Raw genomic sequence first — 23,874 nt, forward strand, 5'->3', positions numbered from 1 at the left:
TTCTGTTTGGGGCAACACGGCGATGCGAGAAAGAGCCGAAACGTTTGTGGTGTGTGGTGCGGTGCTTGGAGGTAGAAACCCGCACTAACACGGAGCTCAGATTGGTTGTTGTGGGGTTGCGTTTGACGGGTTCAGCCCCGTCGTCGTCAGCTGATCCGGTCCAGCTGGTCCGGGAGGACGCAGCGAGCGTTTTTAAAAGTAAATCTTCCTTCGTTCCGTTTCAAAATGTGGAAGATTCCCGACGCATACCGTGAGTAAAATGCTGCGGGCGTTTTCAACAAAATTACGTCGTTTCAATTGAACAATGAACTTCGGATAGTTGTCCTAAATCTGCCGTTTTTATGCTTCGTTTCGTTGGACTGCATTTGCACAGCGACGTGTTGGCACAGCGACGCACACCGCTCGAGTAGATGATTCGGTCCCGCAAACGACCGGTTATACAGAATATCACGGAAACTTAAGTCACCACCGATGTTTTCCTGTAAATCTCGTGTGAGTTTGTTGCGCTGATCATTCGGTGTGAATAAATTAGGGCAAGATATTCTACCTGCCCACAGATGCATGAACTGAGACCAATTTTTTACGTAGTGAACATAGTGCTTTTTCTTTACTTTGGGAAGAGGCCCGAATTTGTCTCTTTTCCCTCTGGCACTGCCCCAAGTTTCAAGTTGCAGTTTCAGTAAACATACCTACCAACACGTACAAACTGCTCTAAAGCAGGTAAAAGACTGGGAAGTCAGGACGGTGCGGACACCGTGTTTTGCGCTTTTCGCAAGGTGACTGATGCGTTTGCAAGGTATGCGGAATATGCAAACGCTTTTGTTATGCCCGTCGTTTGCGTCTCCGAAAAAACGAATAAGATTATCTACAAATTTAAGCGCCATCACAAGCCAAGATTTACGATAACAGTGCGTTCGCTTCGGTGGTCCGCATAGTGGTATTATACCCTGCTTTCTGCAACACCGTGTCGTGACGAAGAGCTGGAACGGTCACGGTCTGTGCTGGGCTACCGGTTGACAGAAACCCGCATCGCCCGCATCGGCACCGAGCACACTTGGGCTGTTGATGCTCAAGCCTCTCATCCGCGGCTTGTCGCCGGCTGATCCTGCTGCTCGACGGTGAGAAAGCGGCGCGAGTGACCTCTGAAGTAAATGTAAATCCTCGTTCATCCAGTTATCCGGTGTCAAAGTGTGGAAGATGTCCAACGTGTACTGAGGGCGGGAACTACGAGCGTTTTGCCTTGCTTTTATAACCAAAACCAGAGCAGCGAGATAATTGCCTTGCGTATTCCAAAATGACGGAAGCAATAAGTTTCAACAGGTCGAGTACATCACCGCGGATGTAGGCGAGACGGTGCACACTGTTTAAACGCTTGCAGTATCCACGAGTGCTACCAGAAAAACGACGTCAACAGAGAAGGAGCTCGCGATTCAGCATAACGCAGTGCCACGGGCCCGTGAATTCGCAATGTCACTGTAAAGAAATATTTAAAAAAAAAAAACGCATCAGCGCCACATTAGTGATCACGAATAACACCGGTCACAAACTCCCAAGCCTCGCCGCTCCACTCGACACCAACACGACATACGACAACAATCTGCATCAAAACGCCCCAAAAGTGAACGCGTCTGCTCCCGTACGCGTACTACAACTAGCGGAAGTGAAGTGTTGGGCGGATGTCCTTCACAATAATATATATATATAAAAAATGCTTTGCGGAAGTATAATTTCCATTGATTATTCAATACGTACTGATAAAGTCCCAATCATTTGTTTTTCTGATTTAAGCTAGTCGGACTGCTCATAACACAGGTCGAGCATGAAAATAACAAAAATTTGAACTGTTTCATGGCCGGTTTAAGATTTATTGTTAGTACATCGTTGTTTTTCGCAGCGAAATAATTTTACAGATTTTGCCTCTATACTTTTTAAATGCAAACAGTTCTTACATGCGGCTGTCCATTGTGCCGTGTTTTGTGTCTTCTTCTATAAATCTGTAACGGTCAGCGACCAAAAAGCTCACCCGCACATGTCAAGCATATTTACGCCGCGGGGAGAATGCGATGTTAGTAGGAAGTGTCGGGCGTAGTGTCGGTGTTGTGTTTGTGTATGTGTCGCTGCTGTGTCCTACGTGGTGCTCGTGTCGTCTGTGATGTATGGAGAGTTGCAGTCTACTCGTGATAGTTCCAACCGTATTAACAGACTCCTGCTTTTTTTTCATTGGTTGCTAGAAATCTCACTAGGTGGCGCAAGTTAACGCCCGATTCCAAGTAGTTTGCTTGAGTTATTTATCCATGTAAGTTTAGTATAAGTTTTTTTTTTTTTTTTTTTGTCTAGCGGTTTTGTCGTAGCTGCCGAAGCCACCGACCGCCGACGATGCACGTACGTACCTTTGCACGTAGCTACGTCCGCCGCTTGGAGACTGTTTACTGTGCATAAAAGACATCGAACGAGAACGAACGCGTCCTGTGTGCTTTCAGTTCGGCTGAAAGGCGCGGCTCGCTTGGGCTCGTCTCTTGCCTGTTCTCGGCTGCTGGCCGCCATGTTTCATAAGGAACACGTTGAACCGTGCTTCTCGGAAGGCAAACACGGTGTAGCGTGTTAAGTTTACACGGCACCTCATGTGTAGACGAAAAACACAGATGGCTCAATGTAAAACGAACACGTTTGTCCGCTATGGGACAACGGTTTACACGTCTGGGCGTGTTATTTTTGCTAACAGTGTAGTGTCGGGCGGCCGCTTGCGCCACATAACATGCGCTTGCTCAATTACGGTACTCAGTTTAGTTTCGGTTTCGAAAAGCGACCGAAACGGCTTTTTGTTGCAGGCTTGGCGCAGATCACCCATATCTTGGCAAAGTGTAGCAGGATGTAGCAGGGTTAGCCACTCGGCGCAGTTTGGCACTGTTGGCGCAGCAATCAGCCTGTCAACTTCCGTTGCTGTAACCTAACCGGTTATCATTAGGTGCCAGCAGGGATGGGCAAAATACATGCAAATATGTATTGAAATACAAATACAAAATACTTCGTCAAAAATGTATTTAATTACAAATTTAATTACATTTAAAAAAAAATCATTTAAATACAAGATACAAATACAACCAAATGTATTTGGTCTCCTCCAAATACTTTTTCAAATACATTCCTCAAAATTTGCGTCAGAGACTTCAGGGCACCTGCAACGGGTTTCTGGGTATCTCATTTTAATTTTGCATCGCACACTCGGGAGTTAGTGTGCGAGGCTCCAGTAACGTAATAAAAATATAATCACAAAAAAAATGTAATCAGCTTGGACGTAATAGGTGAAAAAATTAAAGAGCTTCAAGCAGCTGTTTTTGTCGATTACATTTTAGTATAGACCAACAAAGAACCGAGACGACCGAGACGACCAAGACGCGCAGCTTTAGCTAGAGAATTTTTTATTGTTGCAACTCGCATCAGTTACGAAAATCTGGACGACCCGTGCATTTAGAATGTTCCAGGCAAAAAGATTAATGGAAATCAGGCTGGAAAGCCTCACAAGTTGTAACAGGCACTTATTTAGCCAGTCCGCCTGTGAACGTCGATTTCGTCACTATTCTTGCCCTGGACTAGCACCGTAATCACAAAGTCACTAAACGCTTGTGCTTGATTGAGAGACACTGCATTCGGTGCAGAGCGTAGTTTTCTTACTGCTCTGGACAGTGACAATAAATTTGAGGGATGTATTTTCGCCCACAAAATTGTATTTAATTACAATTGTATTTGAAATACCCACGTTTTAGTAGTTCGATACACAAGTCAAATACATTACCCAATTTGTAATTAAACACAAATGCAAAATACACAAAATATTTGAAATACGTAATTTAAATACTTGTATTTGAAATACTGCCCATCCCTGGGTGCCAGTCATATAACACATTCTGTGTGAAAAGACCCGTAATCCCCCACTTCTTTTGTTGAAAAATCATTGTCATCAATTTCTCTGCACGGACGCAGCAGAAGGCTGAGCACGCGGCGTGAAGCACCTCCGTAACCTGCGACGCGGATGGCCGAACCTGGGCCGTACCAGCGTTTGTCCTCGTTCCCGACAGAAACACTTCGCAATCACCGTCGTTGAGGCTTTATCCCAGGCATGTGCTATACTCCATTCACATTTCAGCTGATAGGGCAGCGACGGCAACAACCAGTGGCGTAGGCAGAAGGGGGGGGGGGGGGGGGGGGGGGGGGGGTCGAAACCTCTTCCCCCCCTCCAAATACCAAAACTAGCCCCCCCCCCCCCCCCTTCCTCCCCCTCCGCTCGCTACCCTGCTCACGCAGTCGGTCTTGCACGGGGCCAGGAGCAAAGGGGACGCGCGGGCTATCTCCAACTTACATGCTTTCGGGAGGAATGCTTGTGGGGTATAAAACGCTTAAATAAAGAAAATAGTCAATATTTCTTCATTCATGCTTATTTGATGGGATTTGGAACTTGAACGGATATCTCGAAACATTTGTGGGGTGAAGGATGGCAATTTCAAGGCAAAGTATAACAAACTATGCTCCCTGAAATACATAGTTAAATCAGATGGACATAATAAAGCGCACACATGGTGATAATATAAAACAATGTCAGTGATGTAAGGAATATTAAATTAATTGTAAAAAAAAAAAACTATGGCACTGTGAGCAACAAGTGGCGCTGCGCTGACGCACACCTTGCGCACTGATCAGAATTACGTGCTTTCGACTAGAAATTACCGCGAATAAAAAAGTAACGGACTAGTTATTTCAGAAAGCAATTTACGGCTCTCTTAATCATTTCATTTATGCCAAGCGTCTACATATTAAGATGTAGCCGCCTGCGTTCGCGGCAAAGAATATCCATGATGTTCACCGCTTGAACTTCAATGTCGCGGTGAACATTCGAAAGAACTAGACCGAGCAGTCGCTCATTCGAAGTGGGCGCTCTCAGGTATGTTTTCAGCCGTCGTAGTAAAGAGAACGAGCGCTCAGCTCCCGCCGTTGTTACGCGCAGAGTCGCTAGGATCTTGAGACGATAGACGTTTGGGAATAAAGCCTCCGGACAGAGGGTGACCGCATGTAGCGCAGACGTGACGGGCGTTTCATGTTTCTCCTTCTTTCATTGGACGCCTAAAATTTCCCTGTTTTTGGCAAAGTTTCCCTCACTTCGTAAAATTTCCTTCCATCAAGACGCCCGTCTCGATGGTCGCTCATGGATGCGATGAAGCCCGTCTTGCTTTCTGCTTTTCATGTCGAGGTGGCAATCCGATGCAATTCGTTATTAGATTCATCTTTTCGTTGCACGGAACATCACAAACTCCGAAGAGCCTGCATATTCTCACTACGCATACATAGGCGCAAGAGTATTCAAGTTCGTTTCCACGTTCGGCGTGTGGTTTGTGTGTTTGTGTGTGGTGTGTGATGTCATTTTTCCGAGTGACGGAACAACAATTTCGGACTGACGACTACTCATCGCCCCGAGGATATGCCGCTGCTGCCTTTGGAGTCTGGACCACGCTGCAAGACAAAGCGGCCTAGCAAAAATAAAACTCTCTTTCCTTCGGCATCTTGTTCTGTAGCACGAATTTGCTAAATCTCTAAGAGATCATAGATTTTGGTTTTGTGATTGTTCAGAATTACCCTCGCCCTATATATATGGGCCCCTAGTGTTTGTGCGAGGACGGTTACTCTAATTTTTCAACGTAGAGATTTTTTTTTTTTTTTTTTTTTGCTGCTTAATTTTCTGTGGCAGTATAGCCTGCCGGTAACAGCCAGGCGGCACCAGTAGAGTGAGAGCCCAAGGTTTTACCCTGCCTCGGTGTAACTTGGCAAAGGGTGAACGATAAGCCCCTCATTGCGTGCCGACAACTTCGATATCCGTTACGCATACGAGCGCAACGCATACATTTTGGAGCATGACGCTGCGAAAAGCTTGATATACCTCTTCGCAGTAAAAGCGCACTCCGGTGATACATAGTCACGTTATGATTGGCCCGCTAGGCCGCAGCTTCCGCCGCACTTGCATGTTATGCGCTCACGGCTTCATGGCCTACCCGGTATTTCTTGCTTCAGACACTAGGCTATAGCGGCGCCACCAGAGTAATAGCTCATGTTTGAACAATGCTGCTGCAGCTCTCAGATATACCCAATGTTTCTTGCTTCAGTCACTAGATAGCAGCAAACCAAACAGCCTTGCAGGTTGCCTATAGACCTTTGCAAAAAGAGCTCTCTGGCCGCGGCCATTTTGCGAATCGAGTGACCCCTATCAGTCAGAAATTTCGGCCACCCGCCTGAGCTGTGGAAACCCGGCCAGCGTGACTCCCCACCTGCATTGCGCATTCAGAATTCGCCGGCTTTTCTTGGAAATGTTTACTTTATTCGCCTGTTTAGGATGCTTACCCTTTGCGTGTTATCTTCCACTGTGAGAACCAGAAAACACCAGGGCTCATAACCTGCTCGGCCTTCGCAGGAAACGAACGAAGAGAGTGAACATCAAGCAGCCCGCGACGTGGGCAGTTCGGCGTTCTTGGAGGTGTAGGATAATCTCCGTTGAGATAATCTCCAAAAAGCCTTCCCAGCTATGTTCCGGGTCTTCGCGGAAAATAGTCCGGAGTGTGGGGACGGAATAGACACGTTCGTTCATTTGCTTTGAAGCTGTGCAAAGAAGCGGCTCTCTTCTACATGTGCCCCAAAACACGCCGGATTCTGTCCGATCGTCGTGAAGTGACTATCGTCGACACTGTATATTGGATATGCTGTGTTATTTGAGACCTTTCTCAAATCCTGTTCGGATAACGCGGCACCGTGGGGTACGTACAATATATGACGAAAATAATCCCTGGAGAAGGGGAACAAGAGGGACAGAGGACAAACACAAATCTCCAAACACAGCTAGGTGACTGGTGCGCGACCGAATTATTGTATATATTGTACGTACAATATATGTTGTTCGATTGATGAGACTCGTTGAACGGTTCTGGGCGGGGAATATCCATGCAGTTCGGACATCCTGTTTGGTCAAATATTTTCGACGGTTAAGACCTTTGTAGATTGACAAGCTGAGTGTATGGTGCCGTAAAAAGATGGATCATAAAATGAAACAAACATTCCAGTTGCATCTGTTCTGTCACGAACATACTCATCAAAACAGTTTTCATTTCTGTGTTTCTGTTCCCAAAAATAGTACAATGCATTCTTTAAACCCCCGAGACATAATATTCGCCATAGAACACAAAATAAAAAATAGAACGCGGCAATGTAGCCTCCACCAGCGTCCGGAAGTGCGCCTACGGAGGCTGCCGCAGCGCACTGACTAGAAAACCCAAAGCCCAACGCAGTCGGGCAACACTGACGTACCCTCTCAAAACCAGGGACGCGCGCCGTAAATCGCTTCGCTCGAGACTGCCGCTGGAAAGGTCAATTAGCCCCGAGAAGTTCACGTGGCGCCCCCTCACGCAAACCGGGGTGACGTCACGGCGAGGAAAGAATTTTTGCCCGATTCTCCCTGCTCGCCCTGTGGAGGCTGTGACGACGCTAGCTGTCGGCGCGCTCGTTTCTATTTAATTATTTGTTGTGTGCGTTTTGCGTAGGAAGTGTAATGAATGAATTGGCAGGTTATGTATACTATTTTGTTTTTTGTATCTCAGTTTTTAAACAAGATCGCCGAAGCAAAAAAGCTGCATGTTGCTCGAGCAACATGCCAAATACAGTCTGGGCCATGGGGAGAGAATCACAAGGAAGACAGCCCAAGTGCAGGGGCAAAGTAAAAAAACAAGGAACATTTATTATATACATTTCTCGCATTTCACCTTTGCTGGATTCGGATAGTATTTCAATAAGGGTGGTATCTGTGGACTTGTTTATATCAACCCTCAAGTCATGTATAATAAACGTAAGTGAAGGTGTCTAGCTCGTTATTAGTCCCTTAAGCCCTCAAATTGAGATTTTACTTAAATCGAATTGTCCTGAAGCTAAAATACCAGAAGCTTTTGTCACGCAGACTGTCGCCCTTCATAGGCTCCACATTTTCTGCTACTGGTGCTGCATCTACCACTGGACAGACCTTGGAATGCTTGCTTTTACTCCTGTTTTCTTCTGCTGTCAGAGAGTCCAGCTGTAGGGAGTTTGGAGGCTGAGGAAGCTTTTGGGGACCTGCAGCAGTGTCTCTTTTAATTGGAAATGACAATTCAGACTAAACGGTGTATTTTCCGGATACCCAAGGCTGGAATAAAGAAAGCCAGGAAAAAGTATAAACATTCCCAATTGCGGCACTATTGCTGTGCATATTTCGGGCAGTTCAATACATATCATACAGGCAACTGGGGGCAATTCGGCCGTTTTTGCTGCTACCATACAAGCTAATTTCCAGCAATTGTGCATCTTCTAAGAAATATGCCTGCATGCGTGTATCAACTATATAATTAATTCACGAAGAAGCTACATTTATGTAAAACAACCCTGTTCCACGAGCACTTCCAAGATCATCAGACGCTGGGCCTTTAAAACATCTGCGAACCAGCGCATGCAGAGTGGCAGCGCAGAGTCGGGGTCGCGAGCTAATTTGCCGACCACTTAAAGGCCCATGATATAAATGCCACTTCAAATGCCTTGAAAGCGGGATGTAATATCGTCCTAAATCATGAATTCCGTTCCTTGCTGAAAAAATCAGCAAGGAACAGAATTCCAGCGGCTGAAACACTTGCGCCACCGCTTCACCGACCCCTCGCAAGATTGCCTTGTGTCGTGTGGACGGACGGGGAGGTTCATCGGCGGATTTGCCTTCGCAGGTAGCTTTCGGGATTTGTAACTCAAATTTAAAAGTAAAAGGAACAAGCAGGCTTATAAAATGTACTGAAGCACGTCAATATCGGCCTAACTCAACGTCTTGCACACCGGGTAAACGAAGTCCAGCTCCTCGAAGCGCTCGCGGCACGCAACGCCAAACCAGGAAACCGGTGCTGGGAAGCGAGCCTATGCGAGATCGCGGAGCGGAGTCCTCTTCCTGACGTCACGATACGCCTCATCCAATCAGGGCGCGGCGACCGCAGCGACGCTTGCGTTCGCTCTCGGGGCTAATAGACCAGTGTCCGAGATCCTAGCCCCCAGCTATAAAAATGTGAAAAAATAATCTCAAGCGCAGGCTCTAGTGAAGAGAGGGGCTGCGCATAAAACAAGGTTTTTGCTCTTTACAGCACTTTTGGCATTGGCGTCGTTCTTGGAGCTTCGTGACTGCCTTTCCGACGCTCTTGCACTACAATATGTGCGAAGGTTTCTAAAAAAAACTCGAGTCTCACAAAAAGCAGTTTCCCCCCCACCCCTCTCCCTCCTTTTTACCATGTCATTGCGTGAGCATAAACAAACATGGCGATGTCCACGGAACTGAGCAGACACTGGTCTATGCTATACTTGTGTTTTGTCTGGCCTTCACGCGTAGGTAGTGAAGTGCTACCTCAAAAAGCGGGGGGAGTTGTGCGCTGTGAGGGAGCTTTTAAAATTGGTGGGCCGCAACTACTACGACAGTAGAACAGTGGGTCACCACGCCTGTATTCCTGTAAACGAAGCCTGCTCCGTTTTCAAAAATTACAATGCAGCTTCACTCATTTTATCTTAAAAGTGCCTCGCTAATCTTTGCAAGAGCGTCGGTACCGCCGAGCTTACCCTGCTTCGTCATTGGGGGGGGGGGGGGGGGGAGGTAATTCATGTTATTGGACCCCCCCCCCTCGAAATAAAATCCTGGCTACGCCACTGGCAACAACTGCAAACTACCTTTGAAATATGTTTTTCTAGCACGAGCGCACATTCCTCGAAAGCTTTGTTCAAGGCCGGTAGCGTCAACTTCACACAGAACCGCTAGGTTTCAATACAGATTGTCTTATGTGGATGGCCCCTAGCAGTTTCCTGTGATGCAAGATCCTGTAACTGCAGAGCATCACACAAAAGTCCACAAGTATAAAATTTATGACCAAATTGTATTTTGTGCTCAATCTAAGATAAAATCACCGGGACAAGAATTCAGTTTTGTTAAGAACATTAGGGAATGGGACGCTTTGCATTCTAAGAATGTTCGTCCCACAAATGCAGAAATGTTAATTTTCTCGTGTTTGTCTGCCCCCTACAGTGTCTGATAGTGGTGCAGATTCACAATAAATAAAAATATTTATACACTCTTATACACTTGATTTGCTTGATCCTATGGGTAAAGTCGGCATGCAAATAATGTTTTAGTTTTGCTTCATCTGCTTGGAATCTGTGGTATCCCGCTTCTTGTATTGGCAACACTAGACTCATACGTTTATAACCAGTCTTCCTCATAGGTGCCATGACATTATAACGAGCTTTGCTTGCCTCCCATAAGTCTTTTGAATCTTTCCATGATGCCAAATCACTTAATATGGTCATAAGATATAGTCACACAATCACCCACACACGTGCCCCCTCCCCTATAACATGATATGGTAATTAATTTAGCCGTGCAGTCACCCACATGCTTCCCACCGTTGGTGTAGCAAAGTAACTCTCGCGTCGCAAGTCTCCTCCTTGACACACTGGTAGAGTGCAGGGCTCAAAATCTTGGGAGTCCTGAGATTGATTCCCATTGGGCAACGTTAGCTGTTTCATTCTTTCTTCTCAATTATGCATTTTATTGTACAGACTTTCCCCTGAAATCTATGCTACACATTTTAGTAAGCGAAAAATAGGGACTCAAACCGGAAGTTTAATACACCGTAACCCAACATTTCGAGACCAGTTCTGTCCTTTGTTCACGGGTGAGTGACGGAAAGAACATGTGTCACATAAATGCACACATGGATGTATGGGGCCCTACTGACGTCACACAGTCCCAAGACGTAGCTGCTGGGCAGGGAGCCTGAAGAACGATTCACGTTCCCCTTTGTGCGTTAGATGAACCAAGACTCAACAAAAAGCCACTTTTGTCAATTCCTCGCCAAAGCCAGCACAGTGCCGCTGTCGAGGTCTACTGTGTGACAGCTTTTGGTAGCGGTTTCTCGCAGCATTCCATCACACTTTCATGGGGATCCCTGACCTTAAACACATCCTGTGTTAAAAGAACCAAAGAAAATGTTGAAATGTTTGGTTTCAAACTGGGGTCCCTCCAGCTGTGAATCCGGCACTGAAGGAACTGCACCAACAGCGCATGCCAGAGAAGAGGCTTTCAAATGACATCACAAAGAAGCAAGTGCATTCATACTACAGAGTAGTAAGATAAGAGTAGCGTTGGAACCGAAGAGGCTCGAGCATAGGCGGAAAGTTTTCAATTTCCCGGGCAAAAATTTAAAATCCAACAAACTCGTCTTAATGCAACCAGAGGCCCTTGAAGAGAGGTTACTTGCTTTCCCAAGGAGCTCCTGGATGGATTAGGGTGGGTGGGGGGGGGGGATGCTCGGCATTGCAGGGGTTTGCTCTGCCCCTCCCGGGAAATTTCGGGGTGGGGAAGTGGGGGCTCGAGTTCTCTCGTAGTCGGGGCCTACGGGCTCGAGCGAAGCGTGTGGCAGAGATTGCGACAGACGTCAACTCGAACGGTTGCTTTCTATTGTAAGCTTAAAAGGGTACTCCGGCATTTTCTTCATAGCTTCTGATTTGTCTGAAAATTTGCTAGACACAACAACAAGCCTCGCTGAAAAAGTAACCCAAATATTGGGCCAAAAAGAGTTTTTATAACAAGGTAATGAATTTTCAGTTTTGGCCCTCTACAGCATTTTTCAAAGTGAAAGTCTATACTGGCAGCAACAAAAAGTGACATCAGGGGAAGGCAGTGGCTCACTAATTGGATTGTAGACTTTGATCCCAACTGATTAAAAGCAGTTTCATGGTGTCAAATCAATGCTTTGGAAGGTCGCTCCAGTACCCAAACAGCAGCATGAAAACAAATGCTCGGCATAGTCCATTTCTAGACTGCCCGCTCGACTTCCAAGCCTGCCTTCCCCTGACGTCACAACACTGAGAAGTATGGGTATATTTGAATGTCGGTTTGGGTGTAATTTTCACTTGCTGATTTCACAATAACTATTCTGAATTTTGAAATACTAAATAGAATACAATAGAAATACTAAACAGAATCCACTTATGGTGATAACTCAATCTACGGGCTCAAACATCCTAAAAATCCTTGAAATTACACTCATGGTCGGCAGATTTTACTATTAAAAATCTAATCAAAGATTGTGACACGCCCTTTTTCCACGTCTTGGAGGCGCCGTCGGAGGGAGTTTTGAAACAATAATTTCTCTATTACATCCCCTGCACACAAAGATTTGCTGTTAATATAATGCAAAACATGCCTAAAAAGAGCAATAATAGCAACGTTCGGAATCTCCGTGAAATTAAATATTCTCATTGGTCAAATTTAATGTAGGTGGTGGGGACCCAGGGGCGACTTCCCCAGGAGAAAATAGTGCCTGTGTATTTCTGTTGCTGTGAGTATACTAGGACGTCTTGCTAATCTAGAACTGGTCATTTTTATTGACTAAAGCCCGACAAACAACATGCCACCAAAAGCAAGCTTCTACAAAAAGTACATTAATGGCAAATTTTATGCTATTCATTTCCATGGTAAAATGCAATGTTACATGCCAGAGAGGGTAGACATACTAAAACCCAAGATGCATTTTAGCGTGTCTACCACCTTGGACACGCAACTGCAATGCTGTTGCCGAACCAAGTAACGCTTTTACTCAGTACAAACCAAACAAAGATTATAAGCAGTTAATATGCGGTTTACTAGAAACGTCTTGAGACACACGTCACTAATTGAACATATTTTTCTTCCAGTCATTAACGTCAAATCCCATAAGGGCATCCTCCTCCCGAGATATCACCCATCCTGTTTTTCTGGCTAAAAGTAAATTTCCACAACACCAAAATTCCAGAAAATCGCCCACCCCCCGATTTTCATCGGACATCACGCAATGTCCAACAGGAATCGCAACAACTGCGCGATCTTCGGTACCGGTACGTGTGACAAGTGAGTTCGCAGCGGGTTCCTGCGTTTTTGTCCGCGATCTGCGCACGCAATATCGGATCCCATGGCATGGAAGTTCGCAGCCGATTTCTGTGTATTTATTACACCGTGAAGCACGAATCTGTTGCATACGCAGTCTGCTGTATCCTTTCCCATGACACAGGAGTTTGTAGCGAACTGCAGCATGTTTATCGCGTTGTGAAACGTGAATTTCCTTAGTCCGCAATCTGGGGTATCAGTTCATTTATTTCATATCATTTATTTTTTCCTGAAGGGCCCTCGTGTGAGGCCATTACAAAAAAAGGGAGGGGGCCACGCAAGAAATTATTAAATTAAATTTTGGAAACCCAAACGACAAAAGAACAGAAACAGCACACACTACCACGAACAAAAACTCAAAAGTAGCAACACTGGAAAGCTAATCAGTAGAGCGAAAATGCAAGATGATGGAGCTTTTAAAAACCGCAGGGTCAGTGATTAACACGAAAAATTCTGGAAGACCGTTCTAGTCCCCAATTGTTAGTGGTAGGAATGATTTGTTAAAAGCGTAACTTGAACCGGATATGTGTTGGAAATTGCGAGAGATATTGAGGCGACGAGATGACAGTGTGGGATTAAGCAAGAATGAGCTTCTAACGGCGGGATGACGATGATAAAGCTTATGAAACAAGCAAAGCTGTGCTACCTCGCGGCGTGCCTCGAGAGCAGATAAATCCAGGCTCATTTTCATGGAAGAGACACTGGCTGTATAATCGCAAAAAGCAGAAATGTATTGGACCACTCGGTTTGAACTGCTTCAAGGTCATGGTGGGTGCCCCTGTGTTTATCGTTAATTTTTGATCAAGTTTTGCTGTCTCATCTCCAAAAATAGCCAACCTTATGTTTTTCATAATTTATTTTTTCATTTTGATGTACCAATGTACCGTAAAATCCCGCAAAGGATTTCACGGTACATCTTTTCGAGGTATTCTCTCCGAACCGAAATTGCATACAACGACCCATCTTTTTAAAGTATCTAAACCAATAACGGAAGCACTGGCACCACAAGGTATCATACACTGCATTTAAGTGGTCTTGGTAGGCTGCAACAGCATCTTCAGAGGTTGAAAATCGCTGTCCGCACAATTTTTCTATCCCCACTGAGAAAGGGAAAAAGACCCATGGAGCAAGGTCTGTACTGTAGGCAGATAGCAGACCAACTTTACTGGAGTGCCTCCTATGAGGAGGCTGAGTGTCATGTTGGCAGAGTGAGACTATGCATTGCCTTCTTGCCGCAAGATTCCACTCAAGTCAAATCTTGGTTGTCTCTCCTGGATTTTCTTGAATACTGTTGGCAGGCAAAATATAAACCACCATTCTGCAGTCCCCCATGCATGGGTTTTCCAAAGCAAACAGGGCCACATGCCCACTGCTTGAGGAAAATGTTGCCACCATTCTCTTTCCGACACTTCTTAGCACCTGACCTTCAGTGGCAAAGTCTTCCAAACAAGGCCCGAATGAATGACTGGTGCTTTGTTTTGGGATCATACTCGGGGATTCTGGTTTCATCACCCATCACAATATTGGCTACACCACTGGAGTCGCCACTTTAGAACCATGAAGCACCTCATGTCGCCATTCCACCTGTGCCAGCTTTCCGGCTTATGCTAAATTGTGCAACAGCGAGATAAAACTGTTACTCAAGCGAAAGTGGTCACGAAGAATCGCTGAAACACACAAAGAACTAATCATCATGCATCCTAATATCACCTTAAGCCAACTGGGGATCCTCTCTAACTTTCTCCACAACAGCAACATTTTCTTCAGTCACAGCCATCAACGGCTGGCTAGCATGCTTATCGTGTTTCGGAGATGTAGCCACACTTAAATTCACCGAACCAACGAAAAACTGCTGCGTGTAACGGTCCCCAAAAGTATGTGATAAATGTTCCAATGATTATTCGAGGCACGCCGACTGCTTCCGCACTGTGGCACGCGCTTTGCATCTCCGCCATCTCTACCCCGCCATGTACGCGCTCCTGCTCACACTTTTTGCCGTGTTATGAAACTCAGATAGGAGAGATTACAGGAGTAAAACTTTGGAGAGTTGTCCTTTTTATGGTTGTCGTATCACCAACAGTCACATTCCGCCCATAAGCGCAGTGAAACCGGACACTTCCACCAATCTGCTGCCATGAAATTGGTTGCTTGGATTGCCGAACGCGGTCAGTTAGGCTACGTAAAATTTTTCTTCTGATAAGTTGGTCTATGCGGGTCTCATAACCTGAGAGCAGTGGGAAAGTACTTTTGGACTGTCACGTATGCCTTGGAGTGCGGCAGACGTGCAGCAAGTCGCGAATACGGTGCCGACAAGATCTGCATGTAATGCCAGACAAAGCGTGCAGTTCAAGTTAGGCTCATGGTAAACTGCAGCTGCTCGACGTCGGTATCGAAACAGACGGCAAGGTGAAATTCTACAAATTAAATGGGAAACGCAAACCCTGAAAGGCGCTTACTGGACGGCTCAAAAAGCAACTCTGGCTACTGTTGATGCCGGTCAGACCCGAGTGCCAAGAATACTGCAGGTTACAATGATTCTAGGACAAAAAAATTCACAGGGTCTCTTATGTTATCCCTAAGACGACTTGAAGGCAAAAGCCTAAGTGCTGATCCCGGTGATAGCGAACCTCCGAAGACAGTGCGCTCTCCTACGAAGCACTTTTGGCGCCGTTAATTTCACATCATGTTGCACGCCCGCTCTTCACCGCTGCCCGAGTGAGAGTGTCCTCCTCTCCCGCTGGGTTTGCGCCGCGTGTGTGCCTCTGCCGATTCTGGCACAAGTAACGCCATATTGTGGTCCAGTGGCGAACCATGGGTTTTGGTACCTCTCGTGTCGCCGACATGGTTTCCTAAAGGACTTTGCAGGTCAACTGAATGATGAGACATATAAGGCCTTCAGTAATTAAACATAAGGAAGATACATATAAGCTGTCCGTCCCCCCTTATGTGTATCTTCCTCATGTTTAATTACTGTTACCAACACGGTTGTTTTGTACTTAAGGCTTTCACCTTAATAGAGGCACTATAGATCACTGTGTGCAATTGCAAGAATACATCCAGTCTTTTATGCAGATTCAAAATTATCTTGTTCTCATCTGTGTATGGGCCGTACCTAAAAAATGAACCCCGACATTCAAGAAAATAAAGTTTGGCCCTTATACACATTTATAGGGTGTATAAATCTAAAATGTCTGCAAACCAAAAAGAATAATTAGCATTCAAAGACAGTACCTCTCGTTGGGAAGATCGCTGCTGCTGACAATGCTAGAAGATTCTGACTCCACTCCTGTGAAGCTAGAGTCGTTGCCACTTAGCCGGTTCACTGCGGGATCAAACAGCTTCGTAAGCACATGAACTTCAGAACATTACTGCTATGACTTACAAATATTTTTATTTTCAAGGCACCGATTCAATTGAGTGAAACAAAGAAAGTATTCCGAGAAAGCTTTTTTAAGGGGGGACACTACCCAAAAAAGTAAATTTTTGAACCACTTGTCTGATTTAAATTATATTTACAGGGCTTGTTTCTGTTGATGTTGATAACATTTCTGCCAATTTTTGTTAACCTGGGTGAAGTACAAAAAAAATTGCAAACGTTCAAAGACGAAAGTGGGCGTGTCTGCTTAGGAAAACTATCAATTTGAAATTACTTATAAATTTGTTGTTTTCAGGTGTTACATTGCATTAGGACAGTTCAGAGCAGATAACTATGGAGCTATATTTCTATGTTATACCATTTTTCATGACAAAAAAGCCACATAAACACAAATACAGTTTTTTAGATTTCCATCCTTTGTCCAAACTTTTAGTTCTTGAGCATGAAAAATGACAAAAATAAAAAATACAAGCTCATAGTTATCTTCCCCTTAAAATTTCACCCCAGAAACACTCATAAAAATTAATCCAAGTTGCGTAATAACAAAACAATAGTTTTCCTAAAGTGAAATTTATGCTAAAAAGTGGAATGGAGAAAAATGCGTTCAAAGTGCTCCAACCTCTACCTTTTCTTTAGCATCAGTGGACCGAAAATAATTTATAAAAAATTAACTATGCAGTGTAAACTAATGAAACTTTCTGGCAATACTCTCTAGATGTTGGTGGATGTAAATATGACATTTTTCAATATCAACGTTTTTTTGCAGAAATTGTTTTTTCTGGGTAGTGTCCCCCCTTAATGCATTCCTCGCAATAACGAGTCTGATTTGCAAGATGCGATAAGAGCTATGTTTTGCCACGCATATGCTCATGTAAATCACACATCTTAGAAAGGCATGACCATGAGCTTGCAGCTTTCGAAAAGGTGTCAGCAGGGTCTACATCCATTCATGATCATGCCTTTCTCATACTCGGTTTGAAAGGGCAAACCTATTTGTTACCGTTATAAACTGGGTTCCCCATTTCCTCCGTCAGGAACCTATAAAAGCTGGGAGAGCATTTAGAGGTCAACGACTGGTATTTACAGAAGAGCGATAAACCGCGAGAAAGAAATATAACAATTAGATTAAAAGAAGCGACCTGCATTCGAATGCTGAGCATGACGTTCCCATGCTCGGCACGTTAGCACAGATTGCATTGTGAAGCTTAAACAATATCGCTGCCGCGTCACTCGCTGATTTCGTCCAGTAAATCCCTATGATCGCCACTACACAAGCACCAAAAGAAACCGCATATGTGAGCTTTCATCATAAAAAGGTTGGCCATGTTTTCGAGGAACTAGAGTAAACACAACGAAAGAAAGCTGATGAATTAAAGCATGAAATGCTTTTTAACGCTAACCCCCAATCTCAATATTTCGTCCGTCTGTCTGTCCGTCCGTGCATTTTCCGCTAAATTTAGCGGGGAAAGTGGCGTCACGTTACATCACCTGACGTCAAGTGACCTATGCACTTTGTGGAAATTGACAGCACATAACCTATACGTCAACTCAGTTTCCCCACTAAATTTAGTGGGAAAATTCATGTTTTGTTGCGAAAACATCAATTAAGTTTCCCCGTAAAATTTATGGGTAAATTGACGTCATGTGACTTGCACACCAATTCAGTAACCCACTAAATTTAGTGAGCAGGGCAAATCGACGTCACGCCACCTATACAACCATTCAGTTTCCCCGCTAAATTTAGAGGGAAAACTGGATCCCTCACGAATTCCCTATAATGCATTTCAAGCATTATAGTACTTTGAAGGAAAAGGTTGCTGCCAATTTTTTTTTTTTCTCTGCCGTTACTCCTTGTCCCAAAGAATTGGTTAGACACAAATATAAAGAGAAACTGTAACAGTTGAAGTGATATGAATACCGTAAAATACCGCGTAATCGCACCCCCTCGTGTAAGCGCCCCCTCCCTTTTTCCGCACATTTCGCATTTCCGTAAACTACCAAGTAAGCGCCCCCCCCCCCTCCCCCTCCCCCTCCCCCCTTTTTCCACTGCCGGTGGCCCCGAAAAAAGTTTCGTTCTGGAAGTTTTGTTTTTACGTGTAGCCAGGGATCCAATCCAATCCAAAAGTAAACGTGAACCACGTGAACCTTTTGTTCGCCATTTTGTTGTTTGACGGCGCCGGAACCAGTCGCGTTACTGCGTGCGCTATGCACTCGTACACTGTGCAAAAGAAGATAGAGGTCGTCCAGTGGCACAGGCTGAATGGCAAGAACGTGCATTGGACATCGCGTCAGTTCAAGCTTGATCGCAAGAGAATCCGCGAATGGGACAAGAAGTATGAAGTGCTTCTTCAAGAGAATTTCGGAAAGTCGAAGTTACGACGCAAGTTGGGAAACGGAGCCCCCGTTTTCAGCGAGAAAGTGGACGACGCGCTTTTTGAATTTTTTGAGTGCGAAAGAAGTGCTGGACGCGCCGTCAGCACTTCTTTGTCAGCGATGTCAGCGATCGGCTCGCTGACATCGGCGTTGTGGTCCCGGAAGACCGCGACGAGCTGAGGGATGAGTGTGTGGACCTGGTTTTTGGGTCAGATTCTGAGGAATCCTTCGATGGTTTCGACAGCGAATAAAAGGATAAAGTTCGCAAGGAAACTGTCTACGGAAATCATTTTTGGTAAGACTGCAGTCTAGATTGCATACTTTTAGTGGCTGCCATTTTCTTTATCCGCCATCTTGAATATTGGTGCGGAACCAAGGAAGGGCCCCCCCATATTTTGGTTGAATTATCTCTTGAGTTGGGGGGGGGGGCGCTTTCTCGGTATTTTACGGTAGTACATTTACTATAGATCTGCCCATCTGTCCACTTGAGCGCTTATGTAAACCTTGCCTGATCTCCTTCGGTATATGCATGCTCCATTTATTTGGTACCCTGGCAACATCATTTAAGTTGCAATAAAGAGGTTTGAGGGAAAATTTGAAACAAAATCTCAAAAAGCAAAATTTATGCAGAATAAAATTACTTATTTTTCACTGCATATAGTAAGCACCCCCCCATGAAGGGGGTCAATTGAAGGAACAATTATTTTTAATATGCTGGTACTCTTGCTGCGACAATGGTTCCCATGACAGAATCGTTATTGAGGCAAATCAACTTCTTTAATGAATTCATATCTTTGTTTTAAAGAAATACAGTCAGACGCCTTTATACCAAACACCTCTGTACTACGAAAACGCCCGTTGAATGAAGTGAAATAAAAGTCACAGTCAATCTCCTATAAGTGTTTGTCTGACCTCTACAACGAATTCCTGTTTAACAAATATTTGTGTTTAACGAAGCAATATTGCAACCCCACAAAGCAAAAATGAGTGGTATTACTAATTTTCTAAATGAAAGTAATTGATTTCACGTAAATTGTGGCTCAAGTGATGAGTGTAGAGCAGAGAAATACTGCAGCAGCGGCACTCGTTGGAACTGCCACCGCGCCGCACGTTCTTGGTTTTGGGTTTAAATAATTAGTGTGTAACCTTGTGTCTAGATGGTGCTACTTGGCTATGTTGCTGCGTAGAAAGCCTGTACGCTGCAACGTAGTGACGTAGTGCCATCTAGACACAAGTTTGCACACTAACAAATTATTTGAACCCAAAACCGAGAATGTGCGGCGCGTCGGCAGCAGAAGCAGTGCAACGGAAGCGGTGCCACACCTCCGCCGCACGGTGCCACACCTCCGTCGCATGCCACCGCGTGCGCTCGTGCATGCTTTCATCGCTTTTGTTTTACTCACACCATTGAGCACTCGCCACTCCGCTCCAATACGAGTTTATTTTTTTTATACACTCCATCTGGTCAATGCGCGCACTCTTTTTCTTATATTGCATATACGTCAGCACATTTGAAAGGAGCTGCGCGAATGTGAGTATATATAAAAAAAATATTTTCATCGGCAGCCGCAACTTTCTTATGCTGTCCTGGCATTTGTTGGACCGACGCACCAATCTTTATCAGGTTTCAAGATTCCAAGCAAGACCTTGCACGGTCTAAGTCCCAAATTGTTCCACCTTAGAGCGATAATACAAGCTCAAGGAAACAACCTGTGACTCTATCCGTGACACAAAAGTCTACAGGAAATCAGTACAGCCGCACAGAAAGTAACAAGGTAGAGGGGCTTAGAGTGAGAAACTGGTATCTCGCTCACCAGGCAAAAGTGACCCCCACCTGGCTGCCTCCATTTTGTATAATTTCGATCACTAGACACGTGACCCTACCAAATCCTGAAGCTTTCATGCAAACCTGAGCCGAGATTTGTATTGCGATCGCTGTAAAAGAACATGATAAACTATTTTAACAATACTGTTAGCCCCATAGATCAGTGTCTAAAACCCAAAATACAGCACCGTGGCTGACGGCATTGTAAAGCTGCCCGAGTTTTTGTCGTAAAAGCACATTTCGGACTTAAAACAAACGAAATATAACTTACCTCTTCGGTACTGTTATTAAAGATCAATAAGCAATTATTTGTGTGCGATACTTCGTTAAAATCTAGACGTAAAACTAGAAGGTCACGTACGTGTCTAGTGGTCAAAAATGTGCAATGTCATCAACATGCATACATCAATATGCAATAGCTCAAACTCGGTTTCGCGCCATCGATTTTTCACGCTCAACTGCCACAATGAGGTCACCTGTACTACGAAAATATTCTGCCGGCACCACGGACTTCGTTATAAAGGCGTTTGACTGTAGGCTGTGAACGTTGCAGAGAAATGTTCATTCCCAGGAGAAAATCAGTCCACTTCCAGCTGGATTATGGAACTGGAAATGAGGCAGTCCAGCTGAATTCCAGCTGGATTTCAGCTGGATCCAGCTAAACTGCCTCATTTCCAGTTCCATAATCCAGCTGGAAGTGGACTGATTTTTGCCTGGGTTATCATCCACAGTCAGTTTTCACCTAACAGAACAGACACGAAGAAATTAACTTTAGCTACATAAAGAGATAATTGAGACATACCTGCGATGTCAGGCACGTGCAAGCATAGTCGCTGATTCCATTGGTTCTGGCTGCCCAACTTTAAAGCGTTATTCTGTAAGGGGCAAAAAAAAAACGCAAGACAAAGGGCTGTAGAAACATGTCTGAATGTCAAACAAAATTAAGCATAACAATGCTGTGAATCAGAAACAAAGCACTTACGAGGTGCAATCAAAAAGTTCCGAGGCTGATTTTGTAGCATTAAAGGAGAGGAGAGCACAGTGACGCTCACACAGCAGTCGAAGGCAGAAACCTTCCCGCGTCATTATGCGAAAGGGCTTCGCTCAGTGAACAAATGGGGTTGCACGAGACGAGTTGGTTTGCCCACGTGCACGAGCATAATGGCAATTTCACCATAGACTGCAAACCAAAACAAGAGTGAACATCAATTTTGCGTCGAACTCGGCAAATCTAGAACAGAGACCTTTGAGATTATTTAGAAGGCTTATGTCAAAAAGTAGTGAGGCGTACAAGGTGTTCTGAGTGGCACCTGCACTTCAAGAATGGCAGCACGTCACTGAAGTCGAAGAGAGGTCGGAGAAGGTCGCCCTACCTCTTTGTCTTCCAGCAAAGTTTTGCCATTCTAGAAACATGAGTGTCACTTAAAGCTCTCAATTTTTGCACAATTCAATGCTTTTTGACATAAGCCTGCTTAATCATTTTAAAAGTCTCTGTTCTATATTTGCCGAGTTTGACGCAAAATAGGTGTTCACTCTCGCTCTGGTTTGCAGTCTATGGTGAAATCACAACTGTTCCCGTAAACATGGTTACAAAAACTTGTGTAGCGCAGCTCCAAATGTTCACAGAACGACGCCCTTTGGCATAACGAGGCACGAAGGTCCCATCCTTTGAATGCTGCGCGCACACCACCGTCCTGCCCTCTCTTTTTATGCTACAAAATCAGTCTCAGAATGTTTTGATCCCCACCTCATGTCACGGTACTCCAAGAACCTAGAAAGGTTAATTCTGAATGTGATCTTTCCCAAAAAGTTATAGTCGCACAAGCAGATCGAACTCCAACTTCCCAGGGAGGGAGGAGAGGGAACCTCTTCAGAGCCCCCTCCCCTCCTTCCTCTAAAAAAATTAACTCGAACCGAAACGGAACGACAAGTCGAGTGATGTCATAGCCACGGGCATTAAAACCTTTTCTAGGTAAGGCTATGATTGTGGCATGGTGTACCAAAGCTCCATGGTGAACCTGTTTTCACCTTTTTCTCCGAGAAATTTAGTCGCATAATTTTCCGAGAGAAAACCAAGATTGCGGGGCTTGGCCAGGTGGCATCTGCATATTATGTTGATTGCATTTTTAGTTCTCACTGTAGAATTCGGATCACATACGTGTGCTGACCGAGGTAGTCATTCCTATTCACTATTACTGTACAGTCGTGCGCGATATAAAGGTGAACGCCAAGCCGTCGACCACTCTGTGCTATCATCGCCATGACGCAGCTGCCGTGGCAGCCACGTCATGGCGCTGATAGCACGGAGCGGTGGACGGTCCGGCGTTCACCTTCTTATTGCCAGCGAGTGTACATTTCTAACATATAAAAGAACCCACAACAACACAATGTGCAAATGTATATGGCTTTCTGTGAGAATAAGAGAGAGAGAGAGAGAGAGAAAAAACACCGGCGCCATCCATCAGGTGGCCATGCAACACTTTGGATCTCCGTAAACTTCTTATTTTTTTTTTCTTTCTTTCTTGGCTCAAAAAACTTTTGACAATGTTATAAACGGCCATTCTTCACGAACAGTACTACTACATACATTTTATTTCACAAATACTGCAAAAACTTCGCTCTGTGAAATGCAGTCCCAGGGCAGTGGCATTCGCGACTCCAGCAAAACGGACGCCTCCAAGAGGGAAAACCGGGAACCAGTCGGTCCAGGTCGCTCCGCGCCCCGCCGCGGCTCTGATGGCTTTCGCGGACACGTGCTGTCGGCGCGGGGGCTAGCAATGTAATTTGACGAAGGTCCGAAAATTTCTTAAGTTTGCCTGAGTGTTCATTAGTGTGGTGAAGCCTCAATAGTTTTGTTTCTTTCCATCACGTGTTTGAGAGCCCGTTTACTCCACAACATACGGTCGCGTGCTTTCAATTTTTTGGATGAAGAGGAATCACGGAAAAACGTTTTGATTTCTCGTCTGTCTTTAATCACATTCAAATTGACGACTGCTTGGTAACTGATAACTGGTTTCTTTATAAGGATGTAGAACAGTGGACTGAGGTCGACAGACGAAGTGTTTCACTGGAGGGAACACCAATGTTGCAGTCAAGTGAATGGGAAGGTTCGATAGCTGCTTTCCTTGAGTTTGGTTGTGCTCGATTAGCTTCAAGTTAATTTGAGCCACTAACGCCGGCCGGTGCGTTTGCTATTCATCTTGGCGGCTTTTCGCCGAAAAGGAACACATTGAAGGAGTTGGGCTAATTTCGCAATTACTTGATTCAGAAAACCTGCTCGCTGCGTATGATTAACGA

At 44.9% G+C, this 23,874-nt stretch overlaps 1 protein-coding gene across 1 annotated transcript in view; it reads right to left on the reverse strand.

The window, feature by feature from the left end:
• Positions 1 to 23,874, reverse strand: part of LOC8051271 (pleckstrin homology-like domain family B member 1) — a 462,041-nt gene that overhangs the window by 393,978 nt on the left and 44,189 nt on the right. Inside the window, exons 13-14 of the mRNA XM_040207523.3 lie at positions 21,380 to 21,452; positions 16,235 to 16,325 (exon numbers count right to left, since the gene is read on the reverse strand). Coding sequence (XP_040063457.2) covers positions 16,235 to 16,325; positions 21,380 to 21,452 — 164 coding nt within the window. The remainder of the gene's footprint in view (positions 1 to 16,234; positions 16,326 to 21,379; positions 21,453 to 23,874) is intronic.

Source organism: Ixodes scapularis, unplaced genomic scaffold, assembly GCF_016920785.2.
Source record: "Ixodes scapularis isolate PalLabHiFi unplaced genomic scaffold, ASM1692078v2 PGA_scaffold0__279_contigs__length_252992795, whole genome shotgun sequence".
Taxonomy (NCBI): domain Eukaryota; kingdom Metazoa; phylum Arthropoda; class Arachnida; order Ixodida; family Ixodidae; genus Ixodes; species Ixodes scapularis.